The following is a 21483-nucleotide window of genomic DNA, read 5'->3' on the forward strand; positions in this document are numbered from 1 at the left end:
TTTATATATTAAGAATTCATGGTTTGGGTTGATATATGTATGTTAGAGAAACTTTCTTCAATTTTTAATCCTTACACAAACAGTTTTTATTTTTATTTTATAACTCCTGAAGTTGACCAGAAAAATCAAACTTAATATCACTCCCAAAAAATTCTATATATACTCTGTGACAACCTGGATACACTTACGTTCTTTTTAATTATTTAAATTGTAAGAGCATAAGTAGTAATAGTAGTAGTTCCAAAATTTTCAAATTAATACCCCTAGTTGTTTTTGATATATTGCTAAGGTGTCTTATTGGCAGCTTTAAACGTAATACCTTTTGATTTAGTTTAAAGTAACACTTAGTTTTAAAGCAAAATGTACCAATTGCATAATTGTGTGGGGTTGACATGCCCAATATCCCTAAAGACATAGTTGCTGGAGCATTCTACTATGCCGAACAAAATGGTTGTCTCAAAATTTGGGCTGGATGCGCTTAGAAAATGAATTGGCTTGAGAGAAAGGCTGCTTGCCCTCCAAGCTCTTATTACTCTCAAAAAGGGTAACAGACACTCACGCTATAGTTGGAGTGCAAGGGGAGGATTCCATCCTTTGTATATCTAGTAAAAACCTTTTAAACAAGCAAAAAAGGGCACTATACCTTTTACTTTTAAATAGAATTAGCTCCTTTACAAGTTTCAATTATATTTCTAGTAATTATAGAGTGGTGCTACCTATGATATTGCTTATATGCTCTTTTGAAAACCTGGATTCATATAACTATTTCGTTTAATTGAAACTTCTCCTAAATGTTCCCTAAAAGTTTCACATCAATACCCTTGTACTTAAAAGTTCAACCAAAATACGATGTGGGAGGGGGGGGGGGGTATGTTGCTGGAGGGTGACACTTAAAGATAGACTGAAAACCCCACTTTCCCATTGAAGACTCAAAAGATATTCAAAGCCTTTCTTCTAAGATTAAAGTAAATTCATGCAAACTAAGCCAGAACTCTTCATTTTGAGCTTTAAACTAAAGACCGAAAAACTTGGAACAAGCTTTTGGAAATAGATTTCTCAATAGATTAATTTTTTTGTCTTTTTATCATACCGTCGTGACTTCAGTTGGTTTATAAGTAAACTACTTATAAAGTTAAGTCTATATAAGTCGATTTTGGAAAACATTTGGCAATTTGGCAACACTGATATGACATTTTTTTTTTAATGAAACGTCATTCTAGATTCACGTTCTGATTTAATGTTTGCTGAAAGCCATTGTTCCGCCGTGCCTCTTTTGTTGCCTTTACTTTGCTCATAAGGAATGTTAGCCTATTCATTGTTTTCAAATAATGATCCCAATACAGTTAAAGTAGCAAAGTACTATATTATTCCAAATTTACGCTCTTATTTACTGTATGTTTCGTTTTTTTTTATATTTTAGCGTAGATTTCTTTATTCTAGTATTTGTTAAACATCAACAGTTAGGAAAATCTTAGTAGTGTCCTTTGTCTTTTTTATGTCAATGAAGTTAACTGTTTAGTTTTGTCTGTTAATATATGTCAGCTATGAAAATTGGAGTGTCCTGTAAAATACTCTTAATATTATTGCTGGTTTTCATGTTTTTTTATTTTTTTTTTATTTTCGGTAATCATGGTAGCAATAGGAACGGGACCGTAATTATTTATAAATAAAGAGTTAAAGGGAGATGGACAGGACATTCTGAAAATGTTTTCTCTTTATCAATCCAGTACGTTGCTGCAAGGTTACGCTTATTACTACTATTACTACTTAACCTAAAAAATTATGAATTTCTAGAGTTGAAGTGGCAACCCTGATACAACAAGTTTTTTTTTTTATAAATGAAAAATCAGTCTAAATATATGTTCTGATTTACTTTTTCTTGAAATCCATTGCGCTGCCTATGATAAAGTTCAAACATGCATACCTTTCTCAATAACATATACTATATGTAGGCAATGAAAGAATTACCTAACTTACAGGCCTTAACGTGAGGGCTCTGGGGGGGGGACCCTAAAGACATTGTTGTATTATTTTTGAACTATTGGTCCCAAAAATGGCTATCTCACAATTTCAATTAAATGCGTTTCAGAAAAAAGAGGATGTCAGAGAGGGCGGGTGGCTAGCTGCTCTACATCATGTTTGACTCTTAACAGCGAACTAGAGCTATACATTTCCAATCAAATGAGCTCATTCCGGAGTTTTTACAACCTCCCTTTCCATAAAAAAATATTATATGCTTCTTGGGTCATAACTTACAACTCTTGTGCTGAGGGATGTGGGGGGAAGCTGTCTTCCTCAAAATCATAGTTTTCAGACCTTTTAACTACACTGAACAAATGGCTATCTCAAAATTTTGATTAGACGTGTTTTGGGAATTGATGGGCGTGGAGGGGGGGGGGGTCTTGTTACCCTCCAATCACTTTTGACTTATAAAAAGGCACTAGTCCTTTGAATTTCAAATCGAATGAGCCTTTTTTGAAGTTTTCATGACAACAAATGGCATCTCAAAATTTCTGTCAGATGCATTTTCGGAAAATATGAGATGTGTGAGGGGGGTATCCATCCTCTGATCGCTTTGAACCTTTAAAAGAGCACCAGAACTCCTGATTACCAATTCAATGAGAACTCTCCAAAGCTTATACAACAACCCTTTCTATATAAAACTTAGCTAGATTTATAGCTGATTTATAAATCTTGAGGTTTTATCCGCCCTCTGATCACTTTGAATTTGAAGAAGGGTACCAGAAATTCTGATTACCAATCCAATGAGCCCCCTCTGAAGTTCCTACAACCACTCTTTCTATGAAAACCTTATATGCCCCCATTAGATAACTTGCAACTCTTGCCCTTAGGGCTGTTGGGATTGTCATCCTCAAAGATATAATTTCCGAACCTTTTAACTAAGTTAAAAAAAATGGCTATCTCAAAATATTGATTGGATCTGTTTGGGGAAATGATGGGCATGGGAGGGGGGTTTCTTGCCCTTCTGTCACTTTTGATATTAAAAAAGGCACTACCTCTTTCAATTTTCAGTTGAAGGAGCCCTTTTTGAAGTTTCTACGACATTTCATTTGGTACCAAGTGCCCTGGTCTAAAAAAAATACATTGTGCCCACATCACTCTTTACTTATGCAGCAATAATGCGCCGCCTATGATAACGTAAGAACTTGTGTGTGCTATAGGGTAGGTGTTTGAAGGTAAATCCAGCCAAAGATTTCCAGGAAAATCTAAAGGATTTGAACCTTTCAATACATTAATAAAAATCCCTCCTCCCAAAACAAAACTTATTTTAGTGTCCTCCATAGCATAGACACAAAGTCAAAACTTTAAGAAGGAGGGGTTTCTCTATGTTTTGTCCTTCTTATTTCTAGTTTATCGTGGAAGGGGGGAGGTTTCTTTGTACCCATCTTTAGGAGGGTATTCCCCCATCTTTCCATATATCATTAATGCTGTTGCTTATTTAAAATGATGTTTCAGTAATGCTGGTGTACTTAGACAAGAATGTTCCTCCGAGAATAGTCTGAGGGACCCTCCTCCATTCCAAAAACTGAAGACTGCCATAGACTTTGTCACTTGTTTTGCACTGTGACACCTTTCCCCCTTCAGGAATAGTTATAACCCCTTCCATATATTCCTCTTTTCAGTCAAATTTCTGACGTTTTATTTTGTAAGGTACTTAGGTTTGAAGTGAATTAGTCTGGTTTGACCAATTTTTTTTGGGGAATTTTAGATGTTTTTAGATTTTTAGATGTTTTTATATGTTTTTTTTTTTTAGATTTCAGATGTAAATTTCAGATGTTTTCTTTTGTAAGGTAGGTTTGAAGTGAATTAGTCTGGTTTGACCAATTTTTTTGATTTTAGATGTTTTTAGTTTTTAGATGTTTTTTTATATTTTAGATGTAAATTTCAGACGTTTTCTTTTGTAAGGTAGGTTTGAAGTGAATCAGTCTGGTTTGACCAAATTTTTCTGGGATTTATCTACACAGCTCTGTATGAAATTTTGCCTTAACTTGATCTAATTGAACCAACTTGACCCTATTATTTTTAAATCAAGTATTCTTTCTTTCAGGTAGTGCCTTTGCAAGGGACTGTAATATACCTCTTACTCTAAGAGGGACATGGTTTTATCGTGAAAACAGAGTGTACCACACAACTGAGATCAATGCTGACTCGATGAGCGGAAGAGGCTATTGCGTGGCTTCAAATAGTTCTGCTGCAGAATACAACATGGTTTTTAAAGAGGACACATCAAGTTGTTATCACTGTGTGAAGTTCTATGTCAGGACTGTAAATATTTTGGAGAAAGTGGAATGTAAGTTCTGTTTTTTTTTAATTTCTTTAAATTTGTTGTTTATTAAAAAATAAAATTGTTATTTTGCTTGAAGACATGAAATGTAATGCTGTGCTCAGAGCTGTTCAACAACAACAACTCTAATAAATAGATATTGTTATTATTATTTTGTTATCATTATACTTATCTACTCTCTCTGAACGAGCAATAATTGTATATATATTTATTTTTTCGTGAAAACAGCTCCATATTTTTTTTTGGAAAATTGGTATCCTGGGTTTGTCTGATCTGAAAAAACGATCTAGATAGGTCATGAGTTTGAGAAAATTCATTCAAAGCCTTAATTTTGGAAATTCGCTTTCCATTAATGCTGCATACATGTTCCAGCCATAAATGATGTCGTACGACTAAAAAGAAAAGAAAAAAGAAAAACTCATTCTAAATGACAGTTGCAAAAATTTTCCTTGAGACATTCAAAATCAGTAAAACTAAAATTTTCCTTAACGCCGTTTATTAGCCTGGCATGTACATTAGCTTAAAAAGGGTAATTGCAAAAAAAAATCCTTAAACCCCTTTAAATATTCAAATAGTTAATTAGTCTGACATGTTAACATTAAAAAAATTATCCAAATTAAACATAGCTCAGTATAAAATAACTAGTGTAGTGAGTATTTACAAACAGAGTTTTAAGCAGTTTCATAATACCTAGAGGACAAAAAGCGTAAATTAAAAATTGCTCCAAATGAACAACCTGGACCTCAAAATGAGACAAAATAAAGAGGACGACCTGAAAGCTAAATTCACAATGAGTGAAAATAGACAACCTAGACTATCAAATTGGACAAGACCAATCCAAACAGCTAAGGTAAAGGGCATTGAAAAATGTCTGAAGCCTTGATAAACAGAAATGAAGAACTATAAAATATACCATTAGAATACTTGCGATAACGACGATTACAACGAGTCAAACATCTAAGTGAAGCACAAAGAAATATGTGGTTAAAAGATAAGCGACGTCGAGAATTGTAAAGAATTAAAAACGAAAGCGAAGAACAAAGAAATTTGCGGCTAGAAGATTTTGTGACAACGAGGATTACAACGAATCAAAGACGAAAGTGAAGAACTAAGGAATATGCGCTTAATTAATAAACGCCAGCGAGAATCGGAACGAATCAAAGACAAAAGTAAAGAAAAAGGATATATACGGTTAGAAGACTTGCGACAACAAGGATCAAAACAGATCAGAAATGAAAGGGAAGAACAAAGAAATCTGCAATTAGAAGATAAGTGACAATGAGATGAGATTCCTTTATTGATCGATTCACAAAACAACAAATGAAATTAAACAAACATAGCTACTACTAGAAGGTCAAATAACCTGTGTGTGTGACTCAATTGATTAATTAATTCACTTAATCAATAACATAAGTAAATACACTAAAAAATGAAGAAAAATAATAAGAAGAAAAAAGAAAAGGAAGAAAGAGAAAAAAAGACTAAACCTTCACAAGGCACCTGCTCTCATTCTGTATCTCGACTTTTTGACCTGTGATTTAAGTGAAGAAACTGATTCAGAGCCCATAATGCTGTCCGGGAGGCTATTCCCGAGGGTTACACTTACGTCACGAAACACGATCTGATCTCACTGTATTTATCTTCTCATTTAATAGCTTATCTGCATTCCTAGTAGGATAAGAATGTTAATCAGAATTAATAGAAAAAACATCCACAAAACAAGCTGTTGAAACACCATTTAAACATTGGTATACCAGTGTTAATGACTGGTGATCCTGTAACTGACCACCATTCAAATTTTTAAAACGGGAATAACAACTAAATGTATCACTAAAAGTAGCGCATTCCCTTAAAAGACAAAACTGCTGCCACGTGAGGGAATAATGGCTAAACTGAAAGAAATCACTAAAAGATAAATTATCAATATCCTTAATGATTCGAAATGTATCGACTAGGTTTAATCTATCCCTCCTGAATTGCATAACTCATAAGGCAAATACTTAAAGTAAGTAACAAATTTTTATGCTCGTTTTTGCACTTTTCAATAAGTTGTGAATCAGATTTTCTTGTTAGATACCACACAAATGTGCAGTGTTCAGCAAGGTTGCATCATCATCTTATTCAGCATATTAAAGCTTCGTAGCTTAAATCTTCTGTACATTCTTTTGATACAAAGCAGGCTGTAGCTAGTGCCTGTTTATCAAACCTCAATTGATTATGTTTCTGTTCTGTTTTTTTTTTTGTCTGTTCTGTTCTAAATAATGACGAAGACCGCACTGCCTTTCCATAATACAAATACAGAAGAGAGAATAACGAAGACTTTTTTTTTCCCAACACATTGAATGAACTGTCTTGGGAAAGACTGTCATTCGCTGTCTTGGGAAAAAGAAAGTCCTTATTATTCTCTCTTTTGTATCTGTTCTGTTTCTTTTTTGTCAAAAATAAGTCTTCCCCCTGCCCCTTTTCTTATTGTCCAGATGAAGATCTGAAAAAGAATTTCAAGTGAAAAAATGATGTCTTTGTAAAATCTTAAAATAAAGATATACTCATTCAAATAAACAGACATGTCAGTAAAACTTGATGATTTGTCCCAAACAGTTTTTTAATCATTATTGACTTTGTTCAGAATTCAAAATGTTTGAAGAATGTCAGTTTATTATACAATCTGCTTGCCAAAGATCAGATATTCAGCAATAATCTTGCCTATCAGGATTTACCTTCCTTGTGATAGGTTTACTTTCCTTTTCCTTTCCTTTAGTTACATTCCTTTTTATCCAAATTAGAGAGTGGGTTTGCGTTAGTTTGACTCCTGTCCTCAAAACCATAAAAAATGTACAGAAATCGTTTCTACTTTTACATTGACTGATTTCATTAAATTGCTGCTAGTTTTATAAATTAGGGTACTAATTATAGAGGCTTCTAATTTCCTTTTTTTTATTTGTAGCTGGATGCATAAATCTACGCCAGAATGAATTGCCAACTTTGGAGAATGTATGTAGATCAGTTACACCAGACATGCAGCTAATAACTTTATTCTTGGAGAATTTTGTTCCCGTCAATTGTCGTTCTGGATTAGAGGGTGTTTGGCAATTCGCTTACCAAGACAGGTCTTCATTTTCTTTTTCCAACAGCGTGCTTATCTCCCCTTTTATTATTCTTAGTTTTAAGTTATTGGCTAAAGAGTATGGGTTACTGATAAGAGTGGAAACTCGCTTTAGTGCAAAAAAATCGCCAACACCATCTAGCGTCTGGCGAAATTATAAGGCTTAGACTTATATATATCAATTAAACTGTATATTAGCCTACACTAAACAGCCAAATACTTGCCTTTTCAGGCAGTTTGAAATACAGATGGTAAAGACCCCAAAACTATTTAACTAATAGGCCTATCAGTTTAAATCTAGACCTATTTTGTGCAGCCTGGATAGGCCTATTGAGTTAAATTTGTTCTTGAACCCAAAACCAGTACGGGTTATTTATTACTTTCACAGAGACCCGACCTTTAAATGCTATAAATATGCAGACTAGGCTAGTCCTCTGTCATCATCATATCAATTATTTAGTTCAGTTTGAAATTTTTTACTTATTTAAAGACTTTTTTAACGCTTTCGCTAGCCACTTTGCTGCGTTTGGTGCTAGTAGTTTCCAATTCCTATCTTTCCATGTTTAATCACGGAAGATCCGACTCTTATGATTTAGCAGTACTCTTTGTTATAAGCTATTACTGTGCAATATAGGATAGAATAAATCCCTCAGCCTGTCCTTAATTTAAAGAGAAAAAAAAGAAAAGAAAAATAGGGATTATTAAGTAAAGGGTGAGTAGGACCAACATAACCTCCACGGACTCTGCACATCGTGGCTCAGCGGACCAAAATAATGAAATCCAGATCGATTGTTTAAGATTGTTGCAAACTGAGGAAATATAATAGACAAACTTTACTCCAATTTCTTTGACCTTTGTGTCTTCAGTGCCTTAATTCTGTTTCCCATTGTTAGGTTTTTTTCGATTTTTTGTTTAGATTTTTCGGGGCTTTATTGTGGAATTTTTTTGGTCAGTCCCTTGTTGCTTTCCCTTTTTATCTTCTTAGCTTCCTTCTTTTGAAGGTGCTTTGTTTTTAATTTTTTTTTGTCATTTTGATTTTGTATTGTTCTTGTCTGACGTGTCGTGTGGTTTCACTTTGGACAAAATGCTGGTTTCCTCTGAGTAACATAGGAAACTCTCGGGTATGGCTAAAATTCTATCGCTTTTATCTTTTTAGCAACGTTTTATCTGATTTTAAAATTAATTATGCTTTTTTTCCTTGTGTCTTTTTTTTTAATGTTCCTCCACCTTCAAACTCTCTTTGTAGGTTATAAATAAATTAATTAGTTAAAGCAAACAAAGAATAAAAAATAATTTAATTATCATTGGCTATTCCATTTTTTACATTTTCACGTCATCCACCATCTTTACTAATACTACCCGGGTGAGAGAGCTATCTACTTAATCGATCTTCACGCTACCAAATATAATTTCTTTACCTCCATTTATTCCTAGTCTGAGTGACTTAGTCTTCCTAAAATTAATTCTCAAAATCATTCTTGCAAATTAAACTCTCAAAACCTCCAAAAACTCATTCATGTTATTAACATTTTTTTTAGGACAATCAGGTTGCTTGCATAATCTGAGTCTAGGAGCGTTTTGACTTCCCATTTGATTCCATGATCTCCAAAATATTGTCCCTCTCGACCAACCTTCTAGGTCCAAACAAAGCCAGGTCATCCTCAAATGGGGTGGAAGGTTGTTGTAAGAAAATATTTAAGCGAAATAGGAACTTCTTAATAGGGTTTAAAGAGGGAAGCTTTGAATAGATTTGGATGGATAAGGAACATGCGTAGCTGTGTGTGTGCTGCACTGATTTGTTTGTGCTAGTAGTATAACCTTGACAGTTACTTTTTGAATATGTGTATGGAAGGAAAAAGGATATATTTGGAATGCACTGTTTTCTATAGTTTAGCCATTATATTTTGTAAAAGCTGGTTAAATTTGGTGAGTCATAACGATTTCTAAGGCACGGCAAAAGTGACCCGAGGGCGGTGTGTTCTACTTTAGAGGACTAAAAAGAGAGTGTTTGTCGTGTTCCTTTCGCTACTAGATGTTGAAAGATAAATTTTTCGCTACTAGATGTTGTCGATGGATGACACAGTGAATTGCAGTTACCTCTGGTATAATTTTTGAGATGGCTTCGTAACCCACGATATCGCCCGACCATGCAGGAGCCCCATCTGTTGCCACCAAAATAACGTTTGTGAATGGAATCGATTTTTCTTTAGGACAATAAATATTGATTCACCTTTCGCATCCGTCTTTTAAGGTTTTCGTGAATATTAACTCTTCATGAATTTCTTGGTCCATAACAAATCGAACATATGCCAATAATAATGCTTCATTACCGGGTAAGGCTTTGTACAGTGTTGTTACTCAAAGATCTTCTTTCGAGTATGTCGAGTAGAGATTTGCGCAGAACAGTTTTTAAAACCTCTTCAACAGCTGGTGAAATTATGTGTTCGTGGTTTTCCAGATTTTCGCTATAAATAATACTCGCTATATTACTATAATTCGCTATATATAATATTCGCTTTATATAAAATTCGAATATAATAGTATATTCGCTATATATAATAATTCGCTATAAGTAAAGGTTTTCCAATGTTTCGTGGTTTTCCAGATTTCGCTATAAGTAAAGAGATATTGTAAGATGCCCGCAAGCCATCATCGTTTCTTTCAGACGTTGAAGTAAACATACTGTGCACAGTGGGCCTCTCTTAATTTTTTTCCTTCAATTTTTGAAAATATTCCAAATCTTTATCTGTTTTATCAGGATGACACCTTCTTAGATGATCTTCGAGCTTCAATGGTTTCATAGAGTCATTGGTCTAGACTTTGTTGCATAAAAGGCATATAGGCAACTACTTGTCTGCTTTTGATGGTAGAAAACCAAATTTTAAATAATCAATACTGTATTGTCAACATTTTTTCTTGGATTCAGCCATGTTTCGTATCAATTACCTACCTATACACTTAAAAAAATATATTGGTTTAGTAAATTTGTGTCGGTCTTACTAACATCGTCAATACCAAGTAAACTAGGTAACTACGTATAATAAAAGATCTAACTAGAAAGAATGCCAATCGACTTTCATCTCAATAAAGTTTCACTTTATAACAGGATATGGCTATTTGGACAGAAAAGGGGCGATGCAATTAATAAATTAATTATCGCTATGAAATAAATAAAGAACCGTGAGCAAATTGATTCTTTATCTTAAAAGTAATAAGTCGCCAAGATCGATAATAGAATTTTGTGAAAACGACTGAGCCGATTTCATTTTCTGTTTTTTTTTTTTTACGTGTAAAATAAATCGTTAAATAAGAAATTAAAAGTATGAAGTTATAGCATACAGGCAGGTGATTACTTACTTTTTCCGACACTGACAAGCACAAACATCGATTCACTTTACTTTTTTTTTTCAAAAATTCGGAAACAAACGAAAAACGTTTATCCTTAGCCTTCGTATTTATATTGGTGAAGAATCAAACAAGTTCATGCAAGATTGCAAGCACATTGACTACAGGTCGTATTTCGTCCCTTTGCGCGTCTAAACAAACGTTGGGGAAGGTGGCGACGGCAGTGGCAGTACTTTGCAAGTATTGACATGTTGAAGTAAATATAAAATATGCAAGTTTTTACAGTCGCTGAGCTTCTTAAAATAATATCTGCCTATATTAATAGGTGAAGTCAAGCCAACATTTTAGTTATTCACTATCGAAACCAGATATAATTTTGAGGACCTCCTTTTACTAATTTAAATCCCCATTTTTTTTTTGTCACACCAACGTAGACCCACGTCAAGCTTCCTGTGCACCCCTGGCTGGACCACTTTGGAAATCACTGATCTAGAGAAGGGTTCAAAATGATTGAATTTTAATCATTGAAGATTAACTGAAATATTACATTTTATGAATATTAATCGTTTCTCTTTTAAGCCCCACTTTTCATCAGACCAAAATAGCATAATTATATGTTTCGAATCTTCTTTTCCCAGAAAACCTAAAAAAATTGCACTAGGGATGTAATGATGCTTATCATCCCAGGTGGAGTGGGGCCAAATTGTACAAGTAATCCATGTACAACAGAGCTTTCTTAAAAAAAGATAGACTTGTTACCTCTTAATAAGATAAAAATAATCCAAGGACTTAGATTGTACATAATTGGAAGGGGTCGGAGTGAGTGTGAAGGGGGCAATGACTGATGATGGTATCTGTTGAGGGTTGTGTCCTGACTTGGACTTCTTTTACAAACATATATATCAGTTTCTGCCTGATCTTTCAATGCAGAGTTTCATGGATTGTAATTTGTGTTAAATTATGCTTAGTCGTTGAAAATCTATATGTGATGTGATGTAAATTTTTTCTACAGAGAAACAGGTTGAAATCAGTATCAAACCTTTTAAGCAAATAACCTGAAACAACTTAAACCAATATTGGTAAAACCAGTTTGTGGTTTTACAATACAAACAGAACAAACAAAACTATTTTGAAATTGTTGTGAATTTTGTGAAATACTACAATGTGAATTTTGTGAAATTCTTCAAATTTTGTGAAATTCTAAAAGATGACTTTTTATGAGTTAATTGAATATTGATAAAAGAAATTATTGGAAATTAGAATCATCTTCATTGTATTTTTTCTCTCTTGGCTTTGTTTCTGGACTACAACATGACAAATGTCACTTGTTAACTATCATCATCAACATATATGCATACAGGATGATGAATAGGACAGGGGAATCCCACTAAACTAACAGCTGTTGCACCCCACCCCTAGAATAACTGAACCCCCCACATCGCCTTCGTTATTTCCCTCTTAAGGGTCGGTCTTGTCTCTACCTGTGAACCAACATGATTTTGTGTACGTATGCTGAAAAAAAATTACCTTGAAAGTACTTTGGATCCCCATAACAGTTTTTATTTTTATTTTTAGGTACCGTAACACTGGAGAATGTGATCATCCAAATGCTATGATTGAATCTTGTCAGACGGCAGGGTCTCAGTTCTTAATTTCCAATCAAAAATTCACAATTAACTACAGAAAATGTGAAACTATTAAAGAGTCTTTTGATGGAAGTAAGTTTTTTTTATAGTTCGTTTAATAGGAGAGGGAGAGAGAGGAGTCCCCAAGGTCATGTTAGGACGTGAGACTCCCGTCTCCCTCTTGTAGAGAAATTTGGATTATGTGTTAATTACGAAAAAAAGTGTATTTAAGCAATCTGATAGCTTTTCTTTGAGCGATAGGCTGGTGATTTTCTGTGAATGAAGACACCTAGAAAATCCAGAGACTGACACAGACTGTATTGTCTTTTTCTTCATCTTGTAGCAGGATCATTTGTATACAATCATTTTTATACAATTTTTATGGAATCCTAATAAGGGGGGATTAATGCCAGGATTGCCTCTCACTCAATTGAACTATCCGTCTTGGCTTTTTCTACAATTAGCCATGACTTGATGCCCGCAACTATTTGATTTGAATTTAAAAATAAATGGATTTACAAAAAAATTACCCCGTGGACTTGGTCTAACGGCCAACCGTAAAAACCGTTAGTCCGCCCATTGCGAACGAGGACGCGTCCACTAGGCATAGAGGAGATCGGGGCAATATGGACACATGGGTAATACGGACACCCCTCTTCTATACATTTTCTGTGAATGAAGACACACTTAGAAAATCTAGAAACTGATTCAGACTGTCTTGTCTTTTTCTTCATCTTGCACCAGGATCCGGCGTTTTTTGCCTCACCGGACATCTGAAGTTCACATGTTACTTGGAAACCGTCCTGTTCCAAGCTAACTGTAGCCCGGAAGCTGACACAGCTTTGCACTGCTGTCTTGGCCATAAATGGCTTTGCTCAGTGAGGAGTTGTTAGTAGTAGCAGTAGATGGGTTTTATAAAAAAAGATAGGCTAAGTTGTTAGATAGGCTTAAAAAAAGAAGAAAAGTGTGATCTTACTTTCCCTCTCCGATTTTTGGTTGTTGGTTGCTTATTGCAACGTAAAAGATACGTGCAACGATTTAGTATGAAATTGGACCAATTGTGGTCCAAGATAGGATTGGTCCAATTGTTGGACCAAGCAAATTGTGAAAATCTAAGCTATCAGAGATAAATATTATCAAGCCCTTATTTTTGATTTATGTTTTTATAGTATGGTTTTTTAATGTAGCTTTTGGCTAAAGCCGAAATGGAATAAGAATCCAGATAGATTCGTAGATTTCTATAATTCCTTTCAAAAATTTCCTTCTTTCTTATGTGTTATCCTCTTTATATCCTTCAAGGTGCACACAGCTGACATTTGTATCAGTTGTAGGATATATTAGATGGCGTTGTGTTATTCACTGTAAAAATGTTCTAGCTTCTAATTTTGCAATTGTTCCCTTCTATTAAACCTAGCTAGACGGAACAGACGTCTTTGACCTAATTTAAGAATTTTAATTAAAATTAGTAACCTTTGTCAGTCTTTTCATGATAAAAAAACCATATATTTGACTTCAAGTAATAGCAAGGAAGCACCGAGAAAAAGAGACTTTACTTGAAAAAATGTTGTAACTCGTAAACTTTTCGTCATTTTTTTGGCTTAAAATTTTGTACAAAAGAAATAAATTATGTTCTGCGTTCTTTTCAGTGACTCTCAATGTGATGTGTAAATACATGTCAACATATAGCATATATCAAAATAATAGCAATCACAATTATTTATTTAAACCCCATAACATCATAAAATGCAGTAAGAGGAATATGACGGCAGAAACAAAAAAATTTAAAGAGAAAGAAAAAACGAGAAAAACCTCTATTCTTGGACACACACTCGTGTCAAACAATAAAAAAGAAAAAACACACATTACGATTCAAAACGTCTCACTTCAATGAAAGACTCTTTCACGGAAAAGTTACTACTGACACGGATCGAACTCTAAATCTAGTTGCTAGGGCATCCACTTTCTCGCAAATTTCATTAGCATCGTAACGTCTAGATATATACATTAAAGCACTTCGTAAATTAAAAGCATTCCTTCCCTTCTAATTGACACTCCCTGATAAATCCCCTACTAAGAGTCTACATACATTTTTGAGAATATTGCCAGTTGATCTCGTCGTTCCAGTCTATTGTATCGTTTTAGACTTAAACAAATTAAAGAATCTTTTCGCTAATTTGTTTTGTTCAGAATAGGCATAGTTTAAGACGACATCCAGCAAAATTGCAATGTCCTAGAATCTATGCTGAGCGATCTAGATAGAATTATCACCGTTTGCTTTAGGCTCTATTACTTTTTCGCTAATTTGTTTTGTTCAGAATAGGCATAGTTTAAGACGACATCCAGCAAAATTGCAATGTCCTAGAATCTATGCTGAGCGATCTAGATAGAATTATCACCGTTTGCTTTAGGCTCTATTACTTTTTCGCTAATTTGTTTTGTTCAGAATAGGCATAGTTTAAGACGATATCCAGCAAAATTGCAATGTCCTAGAATCTATGCTGAACGATTTAGATATTCTCCAAAAAAACAATATTTCAGAACATTTATGAACGTTATGTAGCTTCACAATCTTCCATTTTGCATTCTAAAATTAAATTGAAACTATATCTAATTGATAGTTATTAATTAATATCAAGTCATGGATTCCGGTAAATCAAACAGTTCGTGGTAACGAACTGTAGTAAGGAGCGAGCCGCCTCAATAGTAACCGAAATTCTAAAAAACAAAATTTTGATACCAATATATACATCAAATGAATTACATTTTTTCGCTGAGTTTAAATATAGAAGTTTGATCAAATTTTGTCTTACCCGTAAAAAGTTACGAGCCTGTGAAAATTTGCCTTATTTTCGAAAAAAGGAGGAAACCCCTTAAAAGTCATAGAATCTGAATGAAAATCACACCATCAGATTCGTCGTATCAGAGAACCCTACTGTAGAAGTTTCAAGCTCCTATCTACAAAAACGTGGAATTTTTTGCCAGAAGACAGATCATGAATGTGTGTTCATTTGTTTTTTTGTTTTTTCTCCAAGGGTGATCGTATCGACCCAGTGGTCCTAGAATGTCGTGAGAGGGCTCATTCTAACGGGAATTAAAAGTTCTAGTGTCCTTTATTAAGTGACTAAAAAAACTGGAGGGCAACTATGCCCCCTCCCACGCTCTTTTTTCCCAAAGTCATCGGACCAAAGGTTCAAGAGTGCCATTTTGTTCTGCATTGTCAAAAAATCTAATAACTATGTCTTTGAGGACGACTTAATCCCCCAAAGTCCCCGTGGGAAGGGCTGCAAGTTATGAACTTTTCCCATTGTTTACATATAGTATTGTTTATTGGGAAGTACACTGACATTTTTAGGGGGGATTTTTGCTGGTAGTGGGGAGGGGGTTGCGTGAGAGGATCTTTACATGGAGGAATTTATCATGGGAGAAGAGAATTCCCATGAAGGGGCGCCGGATTCTGAAGCATTATTTTAAAAAAAAGAGAAATTAAATTAAGAAAAACAAGCTTTTTCAACTGAAAGTAAGGAGTAACATTAAAGTTTAAAATGAAGAGAAATTATTATTGTTGAAATTTTGATTGTCAATAAGACATCTCAACAGTATCCCAAGAACGACGAAGGGTATTATGTTCCAACTTTCGGGGCTACTTCTATTACTACTTATGCTCTTAAGATTTAACCAAATCAAAAGAGTGTGAGTGTATACAAGCTGTCAAGGAGCATAGGTAGATTTTTTTGCGAGTGGTATCAAGTTTTTATTTTTCAGGTCTATTAGAGGAGGTATATAACTAAATTAAACACTGCTATCTGTGTTCAGATTTTAAAAGGGTGTATGTTGTTAAAAATTGTTGAAAAATTTTCTCCGATATTTTATATTTGGCACAAAAGACATGTTTTTTTCAACTAAAAGTAAGGAGTAACATTAAAACTTAAAACGAACAGAAATTATTATAGATATTTGAGGGGAGTTGCTTTTCCTCAACACCTCGCTCTTTACGCTAAAGTTTGAATTTTGTCCCAATTCTTTAAGAACGACTCCTGAAACACAAGGGTCGTTTAATTAGAACAAGAAGCTTTTTTTAAAAGTACTAAAAAACTTTAGCGCAAAGAGCGAAGTGTTGAGGAGGAGCCTTCCCCCTCTTATAGGTATTATAATTCGTTCGTTTTAAGTTTTAATGTTTTTCCTTACTTTCAGTTGAAAAAACATCTTTTCTTATTTAATAACATTATAAAGGGATTATTTTTCTTGTGCAATACAACATCTCATATAATACAATAGTTCATTTAGTGAAAACATGGCTGTAAATTGATAAATAAATTATAAAATAAAACAGACAAAAGACCTTATTTCAACAATTAGGTTTCACCAGAAAGATATCTCTACTATGAATTGGTGCTATTCAGGAGCGACGCCAATTTTTAGATTGGAAATTATTAGAATGGGAGTAAGAAATAAAAAGCTGAAATTGTGGGAATAGAGCTTATACGCCTTTTTTTCTATCTTTATGGGCACACCAGAATATGTAAGCGTAAACAGTGCGAGGCAGAAATATTAACTATCTGTTGATTGTGAAAGACAAGTACAGATTCAAAGGAAAGCTTGGCCTTCTCAAGCTGAGAAGGTCCACACTTTCCGTAAAAAACGCAGAGATAAGACCCTTACCACTTTCTAGGAATAAGCTGAAATCGGGGGCTAGAAAAAAAAAAAGACAAAACCAGTTTTGCTCTCGCAACACAATAATCCTATCAATACAAATCCATAAATTTGGCAAAATGATAAAATTATAAAATTTAAAGTTATAAATTATAATGCAATAAATATAAGTGTATTATACTAAATTTTTATAATCCGTTTATCCTGATGACAGCATTTTTTCATGTCATTTATTATTTTTATGACAGCTGCCACGCGTAATTTATCGAACTTTCATCTGACTCGTGAAAAAAAAAGTTTGTCCTTCTGGAGGAAAAGATTTAAGTGCTTTGTCCCTTTTGAAAAGTTAATGGCAAAATTTTCTTCCATGACATGGTTTATTTCTTAAGTGTGTCTGTGTATTATTTACAATGTAAACTTTTGTTAATTAAAAATATTGTTTTTTATGAGGAAGAATGACTAGTTGAATTTATTATTTTCTTCAAGGTGTAGAGTATAGTTGCCTTGGTGATTGGTTCGTTGGTAAGAATCATTTTTTCGCCGTTGCAAATACCAAAGAATCTCGTAAGGATGAAAAATATCGATGCTTTTTGAAAAACAGAGATGATGATTTATATATGGGACAGTCAGACACACCAGAATGCAACAAATTAAAATCTGTGGAACAAAGTCCCGTTCGATTTCGATTGACACCAGGTGACTTTTTGATCTTTTACGGCATATTTAAATAAATTTTAAAACATCTAAACAAAAAAGTCTGGTTGAACCAATTGCTGGTCGGCCATTTTGTATATTGAAATTTATATATTTACTTCTCTACTGAATAAAAACATACTGTATTCAATTGTAAGGAAGACGACTGAGAGTTCATGTTATATATAGATTGTATATTATATTATTTTAGTTGTAGACATAAGTTTTTGGTTTTTCGTCTTTTTTGCTCTACGCTGAAGACGCCTTGTTTTATACAGGCAAAATGTTCGTTTGATTTTTGTTCTTTTTACTCCTTCCGTTTCAATCTATTCAAAACTTGACTCAATACCCAGATGTATGACCAAAGTTTGGCATTAGAACTTTAGGCGTTATGCTTTATTTCTTGAAACCTTGTAGCAGTAAATGGTCCGAAGTAATCGAAGTGAAATAAAGGCTAAATTCGATTTATGATAAATGGTGATTGAGAATGATTTAATGTATTATAAAAGATTTACTTATCAACCTGTGTCTAAAATACATAGAAGCCTAGGTGACAAAAAGGCAAAAATAATAATAAAAACTTGCATCTAATATAATTTTCTACGTATGACTGATGTTTTTGGTAGTTTTAGCTGAACTTGCATAAAGCAATGACTTTAGAGCTTATTTATTGTGTGATTTATTTGCAATTTTCTCGTCCTGTTATCCTAAATTGAATTTTATTTTTATTCTACTTTCTTGTATTGCATGAGGAGGCCATTAAGTGTAATTGCATCAATAATATAATTTGTAGGTAGCATTATTGTGTAATTATTAGGTATAATTATTACACACAATATTTAATTAGTCTTCTTCTGCATTTTACTGTCTTTAAACTGTCCTTACCTTATTAGCGTCTTTATTGTTTGTAGGATGAAAAGATCTTCGTCGTTATTTACGAAAATTTACAAGTTGGGAAATGAAGAATTTTTCGTGCTTAGAGGCCTAACAACCTTCAGATCAAAAGATCTAGTATCTCTTGTACTCTAGTATCGCCTAAACCTTAACAGCTTTTGAGTTACCCTAGCTGAGCTACTGTTTTGTGAAGGTAGAAATTGTTGAAAAAATATAGTATTATGTCTAATGTTGAAAGATGACTTTTTTTAAATACCAAGATCATTAAAATAAAAATGGTCTCTGTCCCCTGGACCCATTTTTGATTTATCATACCTAAAAATTGCGATTTTCCGTGATTTTTCAATTAGTTATTTCAATATTATCAAGTTTAAGGGTACTTTCGACAGTGTTGCCACGTTTAACCGAGAAAATAAAATCAGCAAAACTGATTTGTTGAATTTGACACCGCTTTTGATCTGTAAAAATTCTTAGTTAAATATATGTTATGTTTTATGTTAATTTATCTCTTCATAAATTAATCAATTATATTTGTTGATTTATTTAATCAGAATTATTCTTATTAATTATTAATTTTTTATTTACATAAATAAATATACTAAACAAATAAATAATGTAAATAAATAAAATATGTAAATTTACCTATATAAATGATTATTTTTTTATCCATATAAATATCTAACTTATTTTAAGTTATGGTAATTAATAGTTTGTTTCTTCTTCTATTATGGTAGTTTAGTAATGTTGTCAGTTCAGTGTGAGATCGCTAGATGGTGTCAAAATTCGTGGTTTCACCATAATAAATAAGTAGTGGCTCTGTTATTAATTACAATGATCTATGGTTTTGGGTTTTATGTTTTTTGTATCCTTCATATTTAAATGATTTTTTTTTACTTTACCTTGTAATCTTGTTCTCGTGAACGAAATTGAGTCTTTTTCCACTCCCTTTGAAGTGAATTTTCTCATGCCGTTCCTTCACAACATAATGTCGCTATAAAACGATACAAAAATTTCTTTTTGGTTCCGCGCATTTATTGTGACGAAAATCATGAAAATTTCATAAAATCTATCTGTCGTATTTTTTCTCTGATATTTCTTAACTACTTTATCGCAGTTCAATGTCAATTTGAAATGATTTATCTAGAATTTAATTAAATTTTTTGTTTTTATTTGAGAGGAAAACAAAATTTTAGCTCTCGGTTGTAAATGGCCACATAATTTAACTGATGATGATTACCTCAAACGTGCACTGTCAAAATTTTGGATACGACTGTTAGTAAAAGTTAGCGAAGCATCTAACCCCTCTCCATGCTTCCAGGGATATCTCTCTCGTTGTTTTTCTTATCGGAGGTTATTTATCTCGATATTTTTCTTATTAGCTATTGGAGGTTTTTTACAGTCAACCAATCAGATTTATTGAATTTCTGACTCAACCCATTATTTTGTCTTTTTTTGTTTTATTTTTGAATATTTATGATCGCATGAAGTATTTTAACTGTAAGGAAAGGCCATGAAAATGCACCATTACGGGCAATTTTTAAGTTCGGAAATAAGAGTAAGATATTTCATTAAAAGTAAATGTGGTATACAACTCATTGTTTATCTAGTTGTCAAACTTTTATGTCTTTTCTTTGCTTTCTCATTCTTTTCTGTTTTCCTTGCAGTCTTATTTTGTTTATTTTTCATTAGGGGAAGTGACAATATGAAAAAATAAGACTCAAAAAGGAGAAAAATGAGGGTATTTACAGCCAGCAAAAACGAAAATGAAATGCAAATATTTCGGCAGAAATCTCTGCTGGACCGTCAACAGTGTAAAATAGGATAATAAAAAAAGACTGTAAAAAATAACTACTAAAATAAATCAAACAAATTTAAAAAACGTCATTAAAATAAAAAACAAACTCTTTCTAATTAACGCTGAACGATTCACAGTATATGCCACTACTATATACTGGTGTATATACCACTACTCTTATACAGGATAATAACATCAACACAAAATCATTTATTCAAGTTGTAGTATATTTTGCTAATTTTATTTCAGTGAAAAATGAAATTGTTGTTCCTGGTTGTAACTTGCCTCAAAATTTCACTGGCGACTGGATCAATACGGCTAATATTGATGCCGATGTTGTCATAAATCAGACGCACATAATTGAAACCTGGCACCCCGATGTTGGCAGATACAGACAGACTATTTATGTCTGTAGGGAGCAGAGAGGCACCCGGTTCTTGATGACGAGACAGAACGTTGACGGCTGGTAAGTCATTTTTTTCTTCTAATCTTGGGTGAATCAGCTGGAAAGATTGAGCTGTAATGTGTAATCGAAGTTGTTTCGAATCAAATCTGTTGAAGCGTCCTTGTGAAAACGTTGTATCCTCTAATCTTTTACCAAGGTGCTTGCCAAAATTCCATAGAATGAAGAATTTCGAGAAGCATCTTGCCCAAATAAGGAGGGCTGATCCTCCCCCCCCCCCCCCCCAAAAAAAAATGACCATGACCATGTAAAATGACCATGGAAACAAGGAGCATCATATAGAACAATATCTAGCCAGTAAAAGATATCAGCTGAAGATTTACCATATATTGAATCTTCAGCTGGAGGACATTCTAGGGAATGGAAGAGTCAGACAGCTGGCAGATTACATAGCAAGGATAAAGGGAGTGAGGAATGGGCAAATGATGCCAACAGCCAATATTTTTTCTTTTTTACAGGAGAGAGGCGGTTTGTTTTTTGGCGGGAGGAGGAGGAATTGTTTCCAGCGCTGTCCCAAAGATGTTTTGCTTATTACGGTTTTTATAACTTCTAAGATATGATTGGTATTTTAAGTTTCCCCTTAACCAATACAAATTATTATATTTTATA

General features: G+C 33.5%; 1 protein-coding gene across 1 annotated transcript in view; it reads left to right on the forward strand.

Moving 5' to 3' along the window:
• Positions 1–21483, forward strand: part of LOC136034985 (uncharacterized) — a 76877-nt gene that overhangs the window by 11333 nt on the left and 44061 nt on the right. Inside the window, exons 2-6 of the mRNA XM_065716554.1 lie at positions 4070–4312; positions 7251–7413; positions 12330–12472; positions 17516–17725; positions 20661–20877. Of these exons, the coding sequence (XP_065572626.1) occupies positions 4070–4312; positions 7251–7413; positions 12330–12472; positions 17516–17725; positions 20661–20877 (976 nt within the window). The remainder of the gene's footprint in view (positions 1–4069; positions 4313–7250; positions 7414–12329; positions 12473–17515; positions 17726–20660; positions 20878–21483) is intronic.

This window comes from Artemia franciscana, chromosome 13 (genome assembly GCF_032884065.1).
Source record: "Artemia franciscana chromosome 13, ASM3288406v1, whole genome shotgun sequence".
Lineage (NCBI taxonomy): Eukaryota > Metazoa > Arthropoda > Branchiopoda > Anostraca > Artemiidae > Artemia > Artemia franciscana.